This window comes from Perissodus microlepis, chromosome 20 (genome assembly GCF_051167445.1).
Source record: "Perissodus microlepis isolate ML-2025 ecotype Zambia chromosome 20, ASM5116744v1, whole genome shotgun sequence".
Lineage (NCBI taxonomy): Eukaryota > Metazoa > Chordata > Actinopteri > Cichliformes > Cichlidae > Perissodus > Perissodus microlepis.
Window position 1 is genome coordinate 29,279,652 of NC_140480.1, and position 19,279 is coordinate 29,298,930.

The window sequence follows — 19,279 nt, forward strand, 5'->3', positions numbered from 1 at the left end:
GTGAACGGAGGCTTTATATTATGTCTTCTATTGCTCATATTATTACTAACGCACCCAAATTTGGATGTTCCTGGATTCTTGTTGAATTTTAGTTCCTGGCGTGATTTGTGACCCCTTTGTGCTTTACCTTCCACTTCTGCTCCAGTTAACTGGGACTCCGCGTCCAGTGAACTGGAAATCTTCTGCTGCTTGTCAGTCACCACTGTTTCTGATTGATTGGCCACCAGCTGCTTGTCTGTTTGGAATTTTAACTCCCAAAGGATCTTTTGCTCTCAGCCATTTTTGGTACCATCTCCCATAACAGCTTGAAAATTTCTGATCCATATGTGGAACAAATGTTGCCAAATATGGATTAGAAGTTGCCATTTACTTACCACTATCCCAGACTTTTGGTTGTGACTCGGTGTAGACTGTCCCAACTGCACCTTACATGTGCTGGACAGTCTCTGGGGCACCTTTGCACAGTCTTGGGACCTGTGGTTGGGGTTGATGCCTCCCCCTATGGATCTGCTTAGGGGCTGTTCTTGTGCTGCCATGTTCAGAGCCTCTGTGCTGTTCTTTGTCAGCAACAAACAAATATTTACCATACTGAAACTACAACCCTCAGAAATGGGCTACAAAACAGTTTTTCACCACTGATGAGGAATAACATTTCAGTAGAAAGGTTGTAATTTTTAAGAAAAAGGAACATACAGCTTATTATTTTGGGGGTTCTTTTTCCTGCTAGAGAGATGATCCCATGTACGTTTTTTCTTCATCCTTGTTTAGTGTAAGTAAAGTTCTCTCCATCCATCCCTTCACTCAATGTATTAAATAATTAATCACAATCGTGCCTAGAGGCTGGCGGTGCAAGGATGTGCATTACTAATGCAAACTGGACCATAGTAAACCACAGACACACTTTGATCAAACAATATAGTGCATCAACTTGATTTTCAAGAGCTTTTTTTAAAAATGTATTTTCATTCAAGGCAACACCTCGACAAGAAGCAGATTTTATTACAGCAGCATGATGTTCATATTTCAGCTCTAAATTTAAGAGACATTTGTTGAGGATGGGTTTGGGTCTCAAAACAAGGATCTTTCGTGGGTAGGGAAAGAGTATTAACCACTACCAACTTGTGAAACTATTAATGTACTTGTAATTAACATTGAAATGATCTGCACCACTTTTTGTTGATCATTTTCATGAAGGGTCGGGGTTACATCAAATCGCTGGGAACGCAGCATTTCTGTCTCTTATTCTGCACACATTCAGACATTGTCCCAGATTTTGATTGAGTCTAGTTTTCAAGAGTCAAGACTGCAGGAAAGACATTTTTCTAAAGTCTGGTTTGTATCTAATGGCTGTGAAGAAAAGCAGGGAAGGCTGTCATCATTGCCTAAGTGGAGGCTAACCTGTAACCCATTTTTCCCGACTTTGAAAGAAGAGTTTCGCAGAAAATAGCAGAAACCACCCCAAAGAATGGTAAAAGCAGTTACAATAAAGACTAAGAATGGACGAAGTGGGTGGGAAAGTTTTTCAGCAGTTATTTTCTATCATGCGCATAGCAGAATATGACATGAAATGACAGAGTACGTGCCCATCTCGCGAGAAATGTGCTTCCAAAAGAAATGTGCCAATCAGTGCATTCCTGCTAAAATTCAGGGATCACTACCACACAGAATATCAGCTGGAAAAATATCTGACATCAGTTATTGGGACAGAAAATGGGACATGAAAATATGAGGATTTCAGGGCTATGAAATCAAAATCTACCTTTGTCATTAATGTACTGTTCTAGCAGAGGAGTTGAGAAAGTTTCATTCAAAGAAAATATTTGTTCTTCACTTGCAAAGTGATAATTATTGCACCACTTCCAGCAGCCTGAACCATTCATATAAGGCGGGACGGATCCATGCTTTCATGTTTTTTACACCAAATTCTTATTTTGTCCAATTTTTGTGAGTGTGAATGTGAGTCAGTGTGAACTGTAACCTCAGTTTCCTGCCAGCTGATAGGAATGTCACTCGGTGTGGTCTCCTGCTGCTGCAACCCATCTCCTTTAATGTTCGACATGAGTTACTGTTCCCATATACTTCCTACCACCTCAAAGCAGTCTGGACAATCTCCTCTGACTTTTGACATCAACAAGGCATTTTCACAAATAGAACTACTGCTCATTTTCTTTGACTCATTCTCTGTAAACCCTTGAGATGGTTGTAGTAGATCAGCGGTGTCTGAAATACTTAGACAAGGCAATCTGGCACTAAGAACCATGACACATTCAGTGTCACTTAAATCCCTTTTTTTTCCATTCTGATGCTTGGTTTGGATTTCGGTAGGTCATCTTGACCGTGATAGGCCAATTAGATATTTGCATTAGCAAACAGGTGTACTTAATAAAGTGGCCAATGTGTGTATACATAAACATTTAGTTTCCTCATGTGGTCATCTTAACAATAAATAATCCATTAAATAAATATTAAATAATTTATCAACAGCGCGACTCTACTGTGGCTCAAAGTTTAGTCCTGGATTGACTGTTACATTGAGGTTAATAAACATAAATTACTGAGAAAAAGATAGACTCTGACTAACAGTTGCTATGCAATGAAAACGTAGCACAGCAACTGCTAATCGCGATCTTAAGTTCTGCACCCCAAAGCTGAGACACTAGTCATTTATTGTGCCCCACGACCTGCCTCTAGGCCAGCAGTCAGCCCGACACTGCAATTACTTATGTTTGCTCTGTATGCTATTTATGTCCAGTTTAAACTGCTGTGATATAGTGGCCTGGATTAAATGAGACATAAGCCTCCTTTCTGAAGCCAGACGAGTTTAAGTAGCTGGAATGTAACAGAATAATTGTCACTGAAGATGTTGAGTAAATGGACCTGCGGGGAAAAAACATGAAGATGGATGTGCGTGTCGAGCTAAATGAGAACTTTGATGCTTTCCAGCCTGAATCTAAATGAATCTTTGGCTCCCTTCAGCGTTATGTTTGTAAAACCCACCACTGTTCTCACTGATCATGTCATGCTACATTCTAATCTATATATAGGACTGTAAATGAAATAACAGAAGATTAGTTCAAACAACACATTTTCACATGCATTATAGTCAGTAGCTTAGCAACAGGACGCATTCCAAACTTTTCTAAGGTGATTTTAATGTGTGCGTGTCTGTTGTTGGAATCAAGGCGTGCTGCGTAATATCACAACACACCTGAGAAAATATCGTGATCTAAATACGGGTTTTTGTGTGCATGCTCTTCAAAGCACTGCACAATGTCAGGAACTCTTTGAGTCTTGTTTGATCTCTCAAACAGGGGTGAAGATGGTTATTAGCGCAGCAGTAATGAGCTTTCATTTTTCTTACCCGGTGCTCTGTTCGCCGGCCCTCTCTTCCCCCATTTCTCGTTCATGCGCCCTCTGCCTCTCACGCCAGGCTTGTTTTACCTTGTAATAGGGTGGATGGTGTAAATGGTGCCTTGTCATCCTAATTACTATCACCCTCTTTGATTTCAAGGACCCACATTATGGCTGCTTTTTGTTGTTAATGAGACTTGTACCGTGTCACTCGGGGGAAGGAATACAACCAGTGTAGCTCAGGTCACCTTGACTTCAGTTCAGTGATGGGAAATGTTGTAAGGCGTTTGTGTGTGAAATGTGAAGCCCAAAGAGTTTTTAATAGACTGCTCTCCAAACTTTCCAGCATCACAATTTCAGTTTACAGAGTGCTTTTATAGTCAAAGCAAGAGCAAAATTTCATTTTCCAGTTGCTGTGAATGTATCATTACTCATACAAACGTTAGCCCCTAGCAACCAGCAGGATGAGTGCAGCTATCAGCTGGAACCAAGTTATAGAAGCATGTTGTCCAAACTTACCATGAAGTCCAACAACTTTGCTCCCTTTCTCCAAACGTTCTTATTTTTCTCCTGTCAAGTGAGAAATACAGCAAAGACCTGACACGGGACCTGAGAAATGCATCTGGTCTTTCTGTTGATCCATCTACTGAATTGTAAAATGAAGAGAAAAGGCTGAAGTATGCCAAATGACACAAGAACTCAGATGAACATGAGATTAATCCAAAATTAGATATTTTTAGGTACAATTGTGATCTTTGAAACATGGTGGAGGCTCCTTCAGGGTTTGGGGCTGCATTTCATCCAGTGGTGTTGGAGACCTTGTCAAAACTGATGAACACATAAAAGTACCATCATGGACCATCATTCTAAATAAGTGACCTCTAATTTATAGTGCATGACCAGAAAGGTTTCTAGCTTCTAGGTTTGTTTCCATTTACAAAATCTAATCAGGTGTAGCATCCTGGTCATATGTATAACGTGTAAAATCTAGTTGTAGGGTCATAGGTGAGTATTTTTGCTCTGGTGTTGTTGCCTGTGTAGGCCATTGATTTTTTTTAAGGATTTTTGTGTCTTGTCTCCAAATCTTTTTGTGATGGTAATATTTCTGGGAGCTTCCTCCTGATTTTCCTTTTGAAGAGCACCTCTGTGGGGCTCTTACTTGTGGCTGGGTGATCAATATACTGATAGGTTTAGAGGTACATACAGAGTTACTTTTTTCCCAGTTTAATTCTTCACATTGTGCAACGCGTATCCTTTTTCGCTACTAAAATCTCTCCATTTCACAGCTGGTTTACGGCCACCGTGGTGTCATGTTTCCAAGTAATTTTCTGATGTACTGAAATAAACAGCAGGCCACAGTCAGACAGGGCTGTGAGACCAATGTGACTGAAGATGTTCTGTAGAGCTTTATTGTGGTACTTGACTACAGGTTACATTTTTATAATATTGGCAATAATCGTATGTCTATTAATATAGAATTTCCTGCAGGTAGGAAGCCCAGGATCAGTGGCTTCCCTCAGCTCGTCGAGTGCTCTCTGTGGTGTACTTACATGATATGATTTGATTTGATGACATTTCTCTAAAGCCATTACTGGCCAATATATCAAAATAAAAATTGTTCATGTTTGTTTGCCCCACAGTACTTACTGTCCAGTCACCATAAAGTATATGCAAAATGGACATCTCCACTGGTAATTGACATTTGTGCTTCCTTCATTTTGGAGGAAGATTAGTGAGACACACCGATGGGTAAACCTGGAATTATCAGCATAGCAGGAGATCCTTAAAAAGACAAGGGTCACAGTATTAGTCCATGAGGCCTGCCTTCATGGTAGCAGAGGAACAATAATGACTTGAGCCCCAGCTCTTTGGTTGTAGACTTACTTTATTACATGCACCTTCAGAGCTGGTCAGAGCATTCACAATTATAAAGACACAGCAAAAGCTTTCAGCAGCCTCAAACAGTTAACAATCATTTATAAAGGCACGAACAGCAAGTTGAAAGATACTGCACCATACACCTGACTCGGTACATAAAAAATACTTATTTCAATTACAGCTGCACTAAATACTGCAATTACAGGACAAAAATATTACTATATGACATCTACATTGTATTTCTCAGTTCAGAGAGGGAAATACTGCACTACTGCCTCCAATGTGGCAATTGAGTCATCAAACACCATAACATAAACACCTGTGCTCATGCAGACGGACGTATGCAACTCAGCCTGAGTGGAAAAAGGAATACCTGAGTAAAGCAACACTGCAACAAGGGGGGGAAAATAGAAAATTAATACTGAAACATGCTCAAATGGACTGAAAAGGAAGAATAAAAAAGGCAGAAAGAAGGGTATCGACTGTGTATATTTTTTTAAATGAACCAATTGTTACTGCAATGAACAGGTTTTACATTTTCAGCTGATTTAAACCTTGTTTAGGCACTTGAGGTAAAGAAGCTTTGACAGTGATAATTAGCAGGGGCCATTTATCTTTGATTTCAGGAGCAGGACTTTTGGTCGCTGTACATATTATTGGGGAGTAGGCAGCACCAGCTGTTTGCAAATCCAAGGTCCAACATAAGTGATAATTAAATTCATCATTACAAGTGGGTTTAACTGTTTTTGATTTTTGCTTTATAATGTGCAAATAAATAGTTTCCAATAAAAAAATATTTAAGTCGACTAAATCCTGAAAACTCATTTAGGATTGCATCGTGCACACATAACATGCCTCGCTCTCCCATCATATACCAAACACATACTCCCAAATTGGCAGCCCATTTAAGATGCAGAACTTACCATCTAACCCTGCATTGATGTCTACTGGTTTCAACTCTACAACACCCCAGCATCCACCTGTAGTCCACAGTGGGATCTCTCCAGAATTTGTATTATAGTTTTGGGAGTGATTTCATATTAAAACAGTGTTGTGAGTTGTTCTTTGAAATAAAAATCTGTATTCAAATAACATAACTTATAAAGTAAAGCTCTTTCTGGGGAAAGAAAAGTATTGAATTTAATTGTGCATATATAGAGATATGTTTATATGTGATTATGATGTCAGCAGGATGTGCAACTAATTTCTAGCAATCTGTCTGTCTCTCTTTTTATGGTCCGAGTTTTTCAGATTGCAACTGTGCAAGACCCAATAATGAAAATTAAGAGCTATAACACTGAGATAAAGATGACGGCTATGTTTAAAGACAGGTGTGCTCCAGCCAGTATCACAGAGTAACTTTTAGCTTCCTTTATTGCCTGTTATACTATACTACTAGCAATTACTATTGTATTTCCTACATCTTTATGTAGTGCATAAAAACACAACATGGACAAAATAACTGGGCCAACTACACATTACGGCTGATTTAGACTGATTTAGACTTTTGCAGTGAATCCTTGTAGAGCCCGACATCCACATTCGTGGTTGTATGCACATGGCTCCATTGATTCATTCAAAAACCACAGCAAAAAGGTCGCCAGAAACTCAGGGGAGGAATCCCCTGAACGGACCAATTACAATAGGGGAGGGCTACATCAACGGGGCGTGTAGTTACATTTCCAGGGAGCAGCATGTCAGGTTATGGCAAAGGTTACAGCGTAGGTTTACAGAACAGCTCGCGGTTATGATGCATGTACGGCACTGATTTATTAATGCAGAAATACAAATCCCCTCCTACAGGAGCTCCTTGGTCATTGAATCCATGCCTTGAAGCTCTCAGCACACAGGGTTTGTGCTGATGCCAGTGGAGGTTTTGATCTCTACAGGTATTAAGTCAGCACCGTGTTTGCCACTTTATGCACTATGCACTTCAGCACTCAGCCATCCCACTCTGCATCTTTACATGGTCTGCCACTTTGTGTGAGCTGCTGTGGCTCTTAATCACATCCACTTTGCAATAATACCACTTACAGCTGATTCGGAATCAGCAAGAAGGGAAGAAATTTCACAAACTGACTTATTGCAGATATGACATCCTGTTACAGTACCATGCTTGAATTCAGTGGGTTCTTTAGAATGAGCCATTTTATATGGCACCTGAATTCAAAGTTTAAGAGGCATGGCCCAATGCTTTTGTCTATATAATGCTTTTGATATATTTTAAGTCAAGTGTGGTCCTTAGTACTAAAAGCCTAATCATTTCTGTAGGTTTCGTGCTATTTTTTGAGAAGCTTCATTTAGAAAAACCTCTTAAAGCGTAATCACTTTTTTATTCTAACAGATTAATAACAATGCTTATGTCAGCTTACAGCAGTTAAACCTGGTAAATTACAGGGAATTAATATTAAAAAACAAATCTCTGTGTGAATTAGAGTTAAATTAGTGTAAATTTCCTTATTACTTAGCAAACCTTCAGCTTATGAGGATAATTCTGAACCTGCAAACCGCTGGTGCATCCAGCTCCACATCTGTGTTTTTGTTTTTAAGTAAAAATAAAAGAAATAATAAATCTTATACTCTAAAACAGTTATAATCAGGTACGGGAAAATAAAAACTGTATGAAATATAGACAGTAAATCACATGCTAGAGAGATACACACATTTCCCCACATATACCACATATTTTTTTCAAACAAATTGTTAACCTATGTCATATTTTCTCTAGCTTTTTGCATATTTTTCTTTCTCTGCTACAATTAAACTGCAAAAATGGCAAATAGTACTAACAATGTAATGGCACTGAGCATTAGAAAAGAGTGCCAGTACTGAGGGCAAGTAACCAGATTATTATTTTCAACATTTGTTTCCCCTCAGCACAATCCAAACAATTCAGAAAATGTTGTACTGTTGTAAAAATGGCGTGTACTAATTAGTGGAACAGTTGATCTTACCATAGTTTTGCAGCATTCTCCTTGTTACATCAATGTGATGACAGTAATAGCTTTTGTCAGATGATGATGGTTGATGGCATGCTACAAATTTAACACTGGCATTCTTCTCTTTCAAACTCAAATCAGTGGCATAACTCGGATAGCTCCATTGCTAATAGTGATCCAGATACAGCATATGGCACCAGCGAGGTAACAGCTTGCACACACTGTAGTTCCTCTGAAGAGCCTGTGATATGTTTGGAGGAACAGCACACAAACAGAAGAAAACACACATTGTTCACAACTGCAATGCAAAATCAGACTCCAGAGGACAAACTGCTGATCAGAGAATAGCATGGCCTCAGTTAGCATAGTATCGTTAGGGTTTGAGTACTTGCAGTCTTGGACTGACAGGCCTCAGACGCTGTTAGGGTTGTAACAGAGCATGTTCAGTTGCAGGTTTTCATCCCAGTGTCTGAGGATGATGAAGAGCTGATTGGCAGCAGCCTTCACTGATGCTAAATCTCGGCCCTCTGGGATGTCCTGCTCACTCAGCCACATGCTGGCCTTGGCAGCTACCAGTTCCCATTCTATAAAATAGTTGGCAGAGCTATGCTCCAGCCAGGCAAGGGCCACCGCTGTAGCCCACACCATGCTTTCTACAGGCGATGGTGTTTCCAAGCCCCCTGACCCAGAGCTCTGTGCACTATCCACCCGGGAGAGTGTGGAGAGCGGGGGATTGGCAGCGGCAGATGGGCTGGCTAACGAGGAGGGACCAGTATCCGTCCAGGTGCTCCTGGACAGATGAGACAGGCTGTGAATGCCTGCGGTGTGATCTGCAGGCTGCTGATATGTTTCTTGCTCAAACGGTGATCTGCATCCGTCATCAGCACTCTCAGCGCGGCGGCTGCTGGAGTGAGACAAGTGGCCCAGGCTGGTGCGGTGACTGGTGAAGGGGGACGTCCACTTTAGCTTGTCCATGGGCACATTAATGGCATCGCACAGAGCTGCGTCCAGGGGAAATGCACCACAAGCCAACTGCAACAACACCTGTACAGAAGAAAAAGTTATTAGAAAATTATTTAATTTGTTCAGTTACTGCAGTCTTTAATCATTCAGCAGTGAAGCAGAGGGCAGCATGTATTTGGAGAGCATCTAAAATCTGTTTCAGTTGGCAGACTGTCTGTTTGTCTTTATGCGTATCAATAGAAAATAAGGACTAAGGGAGCAAGTCCACAGCTGATTCAAATTCATGCTGTTCTTCTGCAATGTGGGTTTTTTTCTGCTCCAATCAACAGCTTGTTGTGAGGCGTTCTGACCAAGGATTCCTCGCTGTTACAAGAAGAGGAAATCATTTCATGGGCAGCTATTCTACATATCTTTTATTCTACAGCTATTCATTTCTGACACATACTTTATTCCACTGAATCTGGGAAGTGCCAAACAATATACAGACAATGTGCCATGTGCTGAACAATTAGAGCTCCCTTTAAGGTCTTGGTTAGTGGAAGCGAGGGTCATGGTCTTATAATATTAAATGCTCATATTATAAGCACCCTATTAATCCATCAATCATACCAATTTCTTTTGCAACACAGAAAGAAATTTCATTTAAGTCTCTTTTATTCTGAGTGTATATAATGTCTGACTACAGACACGCTACATTTAAATCTACAATACAGCATGCTTACATGCTGTGCACCTTACGCCTCAGGGCTCTTCAGAGCAGCCTAAACGAGCGAACTCATTGTTCGCTCTGTCTAAACAGCCTCTGACAGATTCACAGTCTCTGTCAGCTCGAGTTAGTGTACGTTAAAAAAACATTCACATGTAAAGATCTGCAGCCCACCAGAGGAATGTAGTCTTTGTTCTCGTTGTCGCTCTCTCCAATTGAATCACCAGACTTGCTGTGAGATCGACACATGAATCCTTTGGCAGCTCGAGTTAGCAGACGAGTCCTGCTGAGGGCCAGCCTTAAAGAGGAGAGGGGGGTGGAGAAGTAAATTACAGTGTAAAGTATGTGAAGCACAAACCACCATTAGGTGTAATCCACTGATTGTGAGGGAAAAGAATGGCAACAACTTCTTTCTTTTCTTTTATGTAAAAGTTTACACGTTTTATAACCCAATAAAAAATGGAAAATTATTTTTTTTACAGGTAATGAGGGTTTTTTTAGCCTCTGGGCATCTCCATTTCTAGGGATGGAAAATGTCTTCATCTATGCAGAAATATCTCCAATGACTGTTTATTGGATTGATATGAAACTGCACAGACCACATACATTTTAAGGGGAACTACCCTCAAGGTATAAAAAGTCAAATCAGTGAAGAATTGCCTTATATCTGCATTCCTTTATATGACCATTAGGGGGCAACCCCTGAAGTAGTACAACTGTGTAGAAATCTATGAGAAAATAACAACACTGCTCACTTTTTTATGAGCTCTGTAAACACTGTCCTCATGAGTTTATGGTCTCAATCACTCGTTTAAAGTCTTAGTGAAAGTGTTTCTGTAATTTCTAATTTCCTCTCTGTACTCCATCATTGTGGATTTGAAATCAAACGCTGCACACTCTCACCTTTGGGTTTTACAAATGTTTTGTAAACAACTATTTACAAATTACATTTTTTGATGCATAAAGGCTCAAAAATAGTTAGGCAAACTAACATCATTTAAGGTTTTAATACTTGGAAAAAATAGCACAGCAATATACCTTGTTCCAATTTAGCCTAATGCTGCATAAGTGATCAGACAACGCTTCACAGTGCAAGTGGAAAGTGACCCAAAACTTACTGCAAAAGCAATGAAGGAGCTTCTCTAAGCAGAGAAATTGTATATCCACCTGTTTGCACTCAAAGAGACCACCTCTTATTAAACTATTAGTTATTAAATACAAAACCAAAGGCAAAGAGACCCGTTTTCATGGTTTTAGACTTTATGCAGTCTACTGATTGCAAATTATTTTCATTCAAGTATTACAAACAATCCTTATATTTAAAATTATATTAGTTTGTCCAGTTACTTTTGAGTCTATATGTTAAAGTGACTGTAATTTGTAAATCGTTCATGCAATACTTTTGTTAAACCCTTGAATTAAAGCTTAAAGTTCAAGCACTTCTTCATTAAATTTCCACTGTGGGGACGTAGAGATGCAAGATTACCCAAAATGTCCAAATATTTATGTAACAAACTGTATAACATTTATATTGTATTTTATAAAAACACATATAACCCACTGTACCCATGTAAGGTCAAAAAAGAGACACAAAAAAGCAGGGCATGCCTTATGATTTCAGAGTTATTTCATTTGAGAATGCAGTATATCATGTTCACCCATCAGCTTCAACATTTGATCTAACTACAGTAATATGGGTGAGACCAACATGCTCAACTTAGATTCTGTGAGTGATGTAGCAGTGGCTTTATCTGACTTATATACATAATCTCAAATTTTTTTCTTTGCAAAATGTCTCAGCATTTACATGATTTTGTCTCTTATCGGTGCTCAAATCCTTTTGTACTTTTGGTTTTTCTTCACTAGTAATGAATAATGTTAACCTGCAAGCGACTGCAGACAAAAATTTGCCCGTATGGCTAAATCTGTTATATTTAGATGTTGAACTTGACTGCTCGTTTTAACAAATCTCCATTGTCCATTCAGTATGGTTGTATCTAAGTAACTTTCTCTTTTAACCTGTTATTTAACACCAAAATCAGGTCACAATTTGAGTTGATTCAGAGAATACTTTCTACACATCAGTCAGCACATATGTTCTACCTGCAAGAGTGGTATACTCTCCCAGAAGTAACACCTTTAGCAAACCTCCAAATCTTTCCTCCTCCAGCCAAACACATTTTTTTCTAACTAACATGATTGGCCGCTTGTGATGAGGCAAGCAAAAGTCAGATTTCACTCAGCTATTTCAATCAGTCAATTTTCATCCAGTGCTATGGAGATTTTCCATTAGAGACTAGCTGAAAATATTGTATATTTTTTAACAGTTATGCCATCTGGCCTCTTTCTTTCATTCATTTGAACAGTGCTTCACTCTGCGCATGCATCAGCACATTGTATAACCTCGGTGTCTCAGCCCTAAACACATCCTGGCAGAGCTGCAAGCATGGCTGTGGACTCTTTGTGTTGAGGAGAAATTGTAACTCACCAGTTCAGGGTCACAGCTAATGATACCCTGCATTCAACTGATACATTAACCTCAGTACATCTTACGCTAAAAGCCAAAATCAGCTGACAGGAATGGATAAAGATGATGTTAAGAATATTTTCTGCCCTGTGAAGCAGTCGAATTGTAATACCCATTTAGTTCCTAATGTAGTGGTAGCACAGCCTCAGCACATTAATTCAGCCAGCAAGCCTCCAATCACCCACCTGGCAGAAAAAAGGCTTTCCACCGATTTCTGTGATTGGTCGGAGGTCACAGAGGGACTCCTCTGGGAGACTTGGAGACAGCAAGACACAAAGAGAGGCAGAGTTAGCCAAGGGAAAAGAGAGAAGTGAGGGAGTGCATTTTTTTCACCTTATTTAGTTTTCCCTCCTAAGTGTGAAATAATAAATGGCTGAAAAACACCCACTGATATATAAGTGACAGCAGAAGACATAGCTGCCTCTCCTCTCCAGGTGAAACTCTTCTCGTTTGTTTCTTTATTTTTTTCCAAAAAAGATCCAGACGGCATTTGTCAATACAAGCCACCAAATTCTGTCGACTTCTGTCGTCACTGACAAGCACAGGGACTAAAAATGTCAATAATCTCATGTTTCTCATTTGGACCAGGCGGCCGAGAAAACGACAACAGAGCGCCAGACAGTGCATGTCAAAGGTCTTCGTGGAGGGAAAATTGAGGGGGCACAGCAAACTCACTGACCGTTTGATGTGTTACACTTACCCTCTGCAAAGCTACACTTCTCCCAGCCGGCGGAGGAGGGGGTGCTGCACGGAGAGACGCCGTCTTCTCCACCTGAGACGATGATGAAAAAGATTTTAACTGTCAGCTGTGCTCAGTTTTATTTCTTATCATTCCAAACCTAAGAGGTCATTCTTTTGTGGGAAAAGGGTGGTAGCTGTCTAATAATGCAGATGCAACTCATCTGTATCTGTGCACGTTCTTTTTTTAACCGGCAGTGCCAAGCAGATGCTCGAGTGGCGTGCTCGTCTTAGCTCCCGCTGTTGCTATGCCACCACTGAAAAATCAGTTTAAAATGTTGTGACCCTTCGCTGAAGCTGGATTATTTTTAATGTAAAGTAGCACTCGGCTTTTCGAGCTCAACATCTCACAGCTCCCAGAGCTGGTGAGGCAAGATCGAAACCTTTCCCTTGTTGAATAAACCAAGATTTCAGTTAATAAATATGATTCTTATTCTTTCCTCAATGAATAATGCTCCTGTAACTGCTTCCTTTGATCATATACTCCATGCTTGCATCAGAATAAAAGACCTCTTCGTGTCTCATTTCTTTCTACTTTATCTCTAGCTGGCTATTGATCCAGAAATGAAAGCGCCTTCCCTAGGACTGAAATGTGAGCCAAGAATAAAAAATGCAGCCTACTGTTGTGCAGCAGGACATCTTCGACTTCCTCTGACATGCCGCCAGACTGAGAGCGGCCAAGCCCGATGGAGTAACCTCTGTTCTTCCTGCTCCCTGAGCGAGAGCTGGAGTGTGAGTTCCTCTTCAGACCATCACCTGAAAACAAATTTTTGATCGTGAGACATTTTTTAAGCCTGCTGTGGGCATCTGATGTGTAATTCAGTCAGAAAGAAATTTGCACTTTATTATAAACATGGGATAATTTAGGCTGCATAGACACATTTTAACCTTTAAGTAACCAGAAGAGCGATTTAAACTCTAGACATGAAATTTAATCATGAAAATGTTCTCTACCATTATTTTTTTTAAACCTGCTTCACAGATTTTGGGGTTTTTTTGGACATGCTGGTAATGTGGTGTGGCAACAATATGTTTTTCAACATTATAGGCTTTGATTTTACTGTAATTTCCAACTTTGAATTATTACATTGCGATGTCTTGCAGTCAGTCATGGCTAACAAAATCCATTGTTGCAGAAGTCTTAGGGGTTTCTATCCTGTATTTATAGAGTATAAATGATCCCTTTCTGCATAAACATGAATGTAAATAGTAAATTAGAAATTACATTAGTGCATTTTACAGGAAAAGGAAAGGAGCCAGTATCAGTATAATAGATGCATGCAGATAATTTAAGAAAAAAAGTATATATAATTAGGTAAGAAGTTTAAAATAATATGGTGTACATTGCCCCACTCACTCACGGTGGTTTTGTTTAATAAGAGTAAATTTACCATGTTCAACTGGAGGAAGTAGTGATTGTTTTTATTATTTTAATTATTTTAGTAGATTGCTGCCCACAAAATCTTTTGCCACAAATGTACAAATTTACTCACTCCCTGTTCCGTCACTCTGGTTGTGCAAGCAGCCCCTTTTACATGCCATCCTATGTTTACTAAAGATATCTGTTACTCCCATTGGTAGATGCTTGACTGGTTGAGGCTACCTGGTTATTTTGTATCCACCCACTTTAAATCACAAGTTTGTCTTGTTTGTTTGTCTGTTTCTGCTACATGCCACTTACTTTAATTTATATTTAATGATCTCTATTTGCCAAATCGCTTCTGGGCTCTTGGGAGCCTATCATGCTGAATTCCAGCTCTGGACTCTCCTGGAGCAGCTTTGCATAATTCACACTTCAAGTTAATCCCAGTTAACCCAATAGTGAGCTTTAGTGCAGCTCTCCAGGTCACTGACTGTCTGAAACATGTCGTGTTAGCACGTCTTCCTTTAAAAGGCAAAGATTCCTTTAAGACAGGTTTCTTCTGACTGACTGCTTTTCACAAGCGAAAGGTTCAAACAAGGGGCAACCACAGGAGCTGAAAAAAATGAAGCCACCATAGACATGCTAAAAACTAAAGTACCTCAGGTGTCACTTAAAGCTGGCTCCGTTTACAGCCCTAAAAAGCATATTTACAGCTTGGTACACAAAATGTTTTTGGTCTCTGTGGATTGTACAGTCGTCTGGCTCCAAAAGAAATATGATAGCAGCCAAAATGCTAATGCTTAATCCTCAAAATGTGGATACTGAAACCAGTGTGTGATGTTAATGCAGCTATGTCAATGAGCTGAGCCTGAAATGCCCATATCAAGGCTAGATACTCTTTCAGACTGATGTTTTAGAAAAAATTACTATAAATGCCATAGAACGTTTCCTTTTTTTCATCTCATGCTTCATATTTGACAGCGAGATGTTAGAATGACATTGATATTTTCTTCTAAATGCTCTGCAAAGGAAAAGAAAAGGCATTTCTAAAAATATCACACTTTAGATTGCTGTGTCAGGCACAGCAGCAGTCTTTTAAAAAAATAAGCAGCTGATTGAACATTTTTAAGGGAACCTTGTCACACCTAATTTGTGTTACTTACCAGGGTTTAAGTATTCAATACATGTCTGCAAATACTCATTTGTGTCCAGGTCAATGGGAACAAACGCTGTGTATTTGCTCAGTATATTGCAGGCTTTGCTGGTGTGAATACCGTATAACTGGTACTTCCTGCCAGACCCTGTGAAACACAATGAGCATTATATATAATATTATATAACATCAAATAAAATCATTCCAAACATTAGTCAATTATAAATGACATATACTTATTTACTTTCTGGTTAGGAAGTAAATGAGAAAATTTACACTGCTTTGGAAAGAGGAAGAAACAGCTCACTTGGCTCCATGCAAAGGGAAAAAAATCCACATAACAGGATCTCTAAAGGACCTCATACCACCTAACACTGTATCTAATGGATAGACACGACCGTGATGTTAGTCCTCTCTAAAAGATTTTGGTGAGAAAGTGAGAAAGCCAAAATGTCAAACTATTCGTGAAAAGTTTTATATCTAAAATGCCAAAACCAGACGACAGACAGCCAAATATCAAATCTGAATTAGCAGGAGGCCTACTGCTGCAAAGTCTTTTAATCTTAAAATTTACCCCCGTCTCCTTCTAAACACTGGAATCCCCATAGAGCTCACCGTGTTCAATCTCACACTCTTTATCGGCCATGTGCTCAAAGTCGTTGATGATGGAGCGGCCGGCCAGGTGGTGGAAGGTCTCGTTCCACAGCTCCTCGTGAACCTTTTCCTCACGTTCACGGCCATTCAGAAAGGGCTCGATATCAAACACAACCTCCCACTTCATTGGTTTTCCGCACAGCAGTCCAGACACCACAGCCTTGCAGTCACCTTTGTGCTGGTTGGCAGCATCCAGATGTGCAGCGTGGGTATCCTGTGGGGTTTCTGCTCGGCACAACTGGTGTCCATAACCATCTGAAACATCACAGGAGCAAGATTTGATGTGGATTTATCAATCCCGCCGTGCGAGGACTTCTTATTTCTCTTAAGCTTATTACCTGCTGCTGCTCGTATGGAACTGGATTTGTGCTGAATTAATTTATTTCCTGTTTCCAAAGCTCTTCTGTCTGCTTGATTTTCTACTTTAATAACTGTTTTCTAAAACTCTACCTCTTCTGTTTATCATTCATCTCCTAGATAATTTTGTGCTTTGTCCCCAGACATAGAAAAACATTTCCTGCTCTTCCCATGAATTGAGTGTCAGAGCTTCGATTTACAATCATGTTTACCTCATGCCATGCTTGAGCATGCTATTCTCCTGACTCCCTGCTGGCCTGTGTTGACACTGCCCTTAACAATCCAAGCTGCAAACATGTCACATCTCAGCATCTCAGCTTTTGTAGCACATTTCATATATGTATATCCCTCTCTCTTTCATGTGCACACACAAGCTTTTTAAATGCACTCTTGCCAAGATCAACATTATTGACTTTTGGGATCCAAGCCTATCCAAAAAAGGTCACTTTTTGAATTCGGTTGAATTCTACTGACATACTTTTGCAACTACAAGTACAGTTTTGATAATGAAAAAGTTAAAACACTCTCATGTCTAATTAGGTATTGCAGCTCAAGCTCAAGTCAATTGTTTGGGTAATAGCAACTTAGTACATGTGCTCCAATTGTGGTCACTAACTAACAAGAACACTGGAGTTTTTTGGAGTGGATGGGCCTATGTAAGTCAAGAGTTTGGGAAGTAGCCCTCATGTGTCTCTTTGGAACTAAAAAGAGGTTATTCATCAGCTTGTGCAGCTGGCTTTACAGCATGATTTGACTTGAAAATTGCAAAACAAATCTTAATATTCTGAGTATATTCCGTGCTCACAGTCAGTGACCTCGTATGTGATGAGTTCATTAATCTACTTCTGTCTCATCATAAAACGTCTCGTGTTTTTATACTATGCTTTTTAAGACATGCATCTTTTTAAATTGTGTTCACGTTTCTCTTTTTTAATGAAACAGCAAAGTGAGCTGAATCAAATGTGCCTCTATCAAAGTCGATCGCCCATCCAGCTCTGGTGCCAACCCAGCCTCTTACAGAACATAGGTCTCATGCATTTCAGCATTTGGTGGCTTTATTGGGGAAGCGGTGACACACTGACCTCTTACATATTTGTTAATTACTTAATAAAGACATTTTATAGATTTGTACTTTGTTTGTTTTGTGTTTTTTATGGCTTAAACTGTTGTTGATGCAGCACTGGAGCTCTGTGCTGGCACTACATGTGTACCACAGTCCAAGTAAACTATGGACAGGTCCATCATTTTAAGGTGGCACGGGTTGCCTCTGAATATGAACATCCCCTTTTAAACATGTTTAAAAAAAATAAATACGTTTTTTTTTAACATGGTCAACACAGAAACAGACAACCATACATACTCACATTCACATCTATAGCCAATTTAGCCAATATTTATCTAACTCCAGCTCTAGATTCAAACCCAGGACCTTCTTGCAGTAGAGCAACAGTGCTAACCACCGTTCTGCCCTAGCCAATTTCTCACTGTAAGTCATATATGTGTACAGATAGAGGTTATGTTCTCCTCTAACTCTGTTAATTTACTGCTACAGTGCATTTGTAATTAAGCCCCTCTAAAACGATGCACTCCACATTCAACCCATTAGCTGCTACACTATAAAAATAAGGCCAACTTCAAAATGTTTACTTTCTTTTAGAGATTTCTATTAATGCAAAACAGTTCTACTTTCCCTCTCACCTGTGTCTCCAATGCTCCCAAGAGATGGGCTGTCTGTGGAAGATCTGGATCCATCTTCCCTGGCAGCATTGCGAGACACAGGTGTCACGTTGCCGCCGCTGGGCGGAGGATCGTCCTGTGGCTGGGGATGAAAATGATGCTCAGAATTGGCTTCCTGCTGCAGAAAGAGCTCCTGTTGAAGGAGCGGCTTGTGACAGCTGGCAGAACGCCCCCTGGTAGACGTGGTACCCAGACTTGCCAGCTGCGGCTGAAAACAATAGAAGGAGTTTTAATTCGAAAGACCCTGGTCCTATCACAGGTCTAATAAGGTTTGCAACCTCGCCTACTAATTGTAATTCTGGTCATTTCTGTGTGCTCACTCAGGCTCAGGTTTCAGGGGGCTTTCAAGTGAATAATTACATAAGGACTCTGCAAACCATGCGTTGTATTGCAACAGGGCAACTGACAATTTTCTAGTTTAGAAAATGTCAGCGTAACAAAGGAAGAATGGCCATCACAGCATTGAGTTTTTGATTAGTGTAAAAAGCCTGAGGGTTCCAAATCTTTTATATTAGTCTTTTAATTTGTGCAGAAAATTGAAATTTGCTATATTTACTCAGTTAATCAAGCAAGAATATATTGAATCCTCAACTGGATTCACAAGAGAAGATAATTTCTTTACAGTCCAGTGAATTCTGCTTAGTTATACTGACACATTCCCCGAGTAATAGTCGGACTACATTGCAATTCATAAATTTTGCCCTTCATTACTGAAGAGAGCGCATTAGTGCGTCCTTGATTATACTTCAGTCCAGACAAGACTCGGTTTAATTGTCAGCAGGGTCTGAATATAAATATCAGTTTCTATACAATGACATCATGACAACTCCATCATCATCATCAAAGTCTCCTGCCTGTACAGCTGATAGTGGTTTATTTTTGTGCTCATGTTTCAGCTGTTAAATCAGTTAAA

At 39.8% G+C, this 19,279-nt stretch overlaps 1 protein-coding gene across 1 annotated transcript in view; it reads right to left on the reverse strand.

Moving 5' to 3' along the window:
- Nucleotides 1-5,218: 5,218 nt before the first annotated feature.
- Nucleotides 5,219-19,279, reverse strand: part of vwa5b1 (von Willebrand factor A domain containing 5B1) — a 37,840-nt gene continuing 23,779 nt past the window's right edge. The window contains exons 15-22 of the mRNA XM_084917042.1: nt 18,328-18,574; nt 16,234-16,527; nt 15,629-15,766; nt 13,724-13,858; nt 13,065-13,136; nt 12,550-12,619; nt 10,012-10,135; nt 5,219-9,212 (exon numbers count right to left, since the gene is read on the reverse strand). Coding sequence (XP_084773168.1) covers nt 8,580-9,212; nt 10,012-10,135; nt 12,550-12,619; nt 13,065-13,136; nt 13,724-13,858; nt 15,629-15,766; nt 16,234-16,527; nt 18,328-18,574 — 1,713 coding nt within the window. The 3' untranslated portion in view covers nt 5,219-8,579. The remainder of the gene's footprint in view (nt 9,213-10,011; nt 10,136-12,549; nt 12,620-13,064; nt 13,137-13,723; nt 13,859-15,628; nt 15,767-16,233; nt 16,528-18,327; nt 18,575-19,279) is intronic.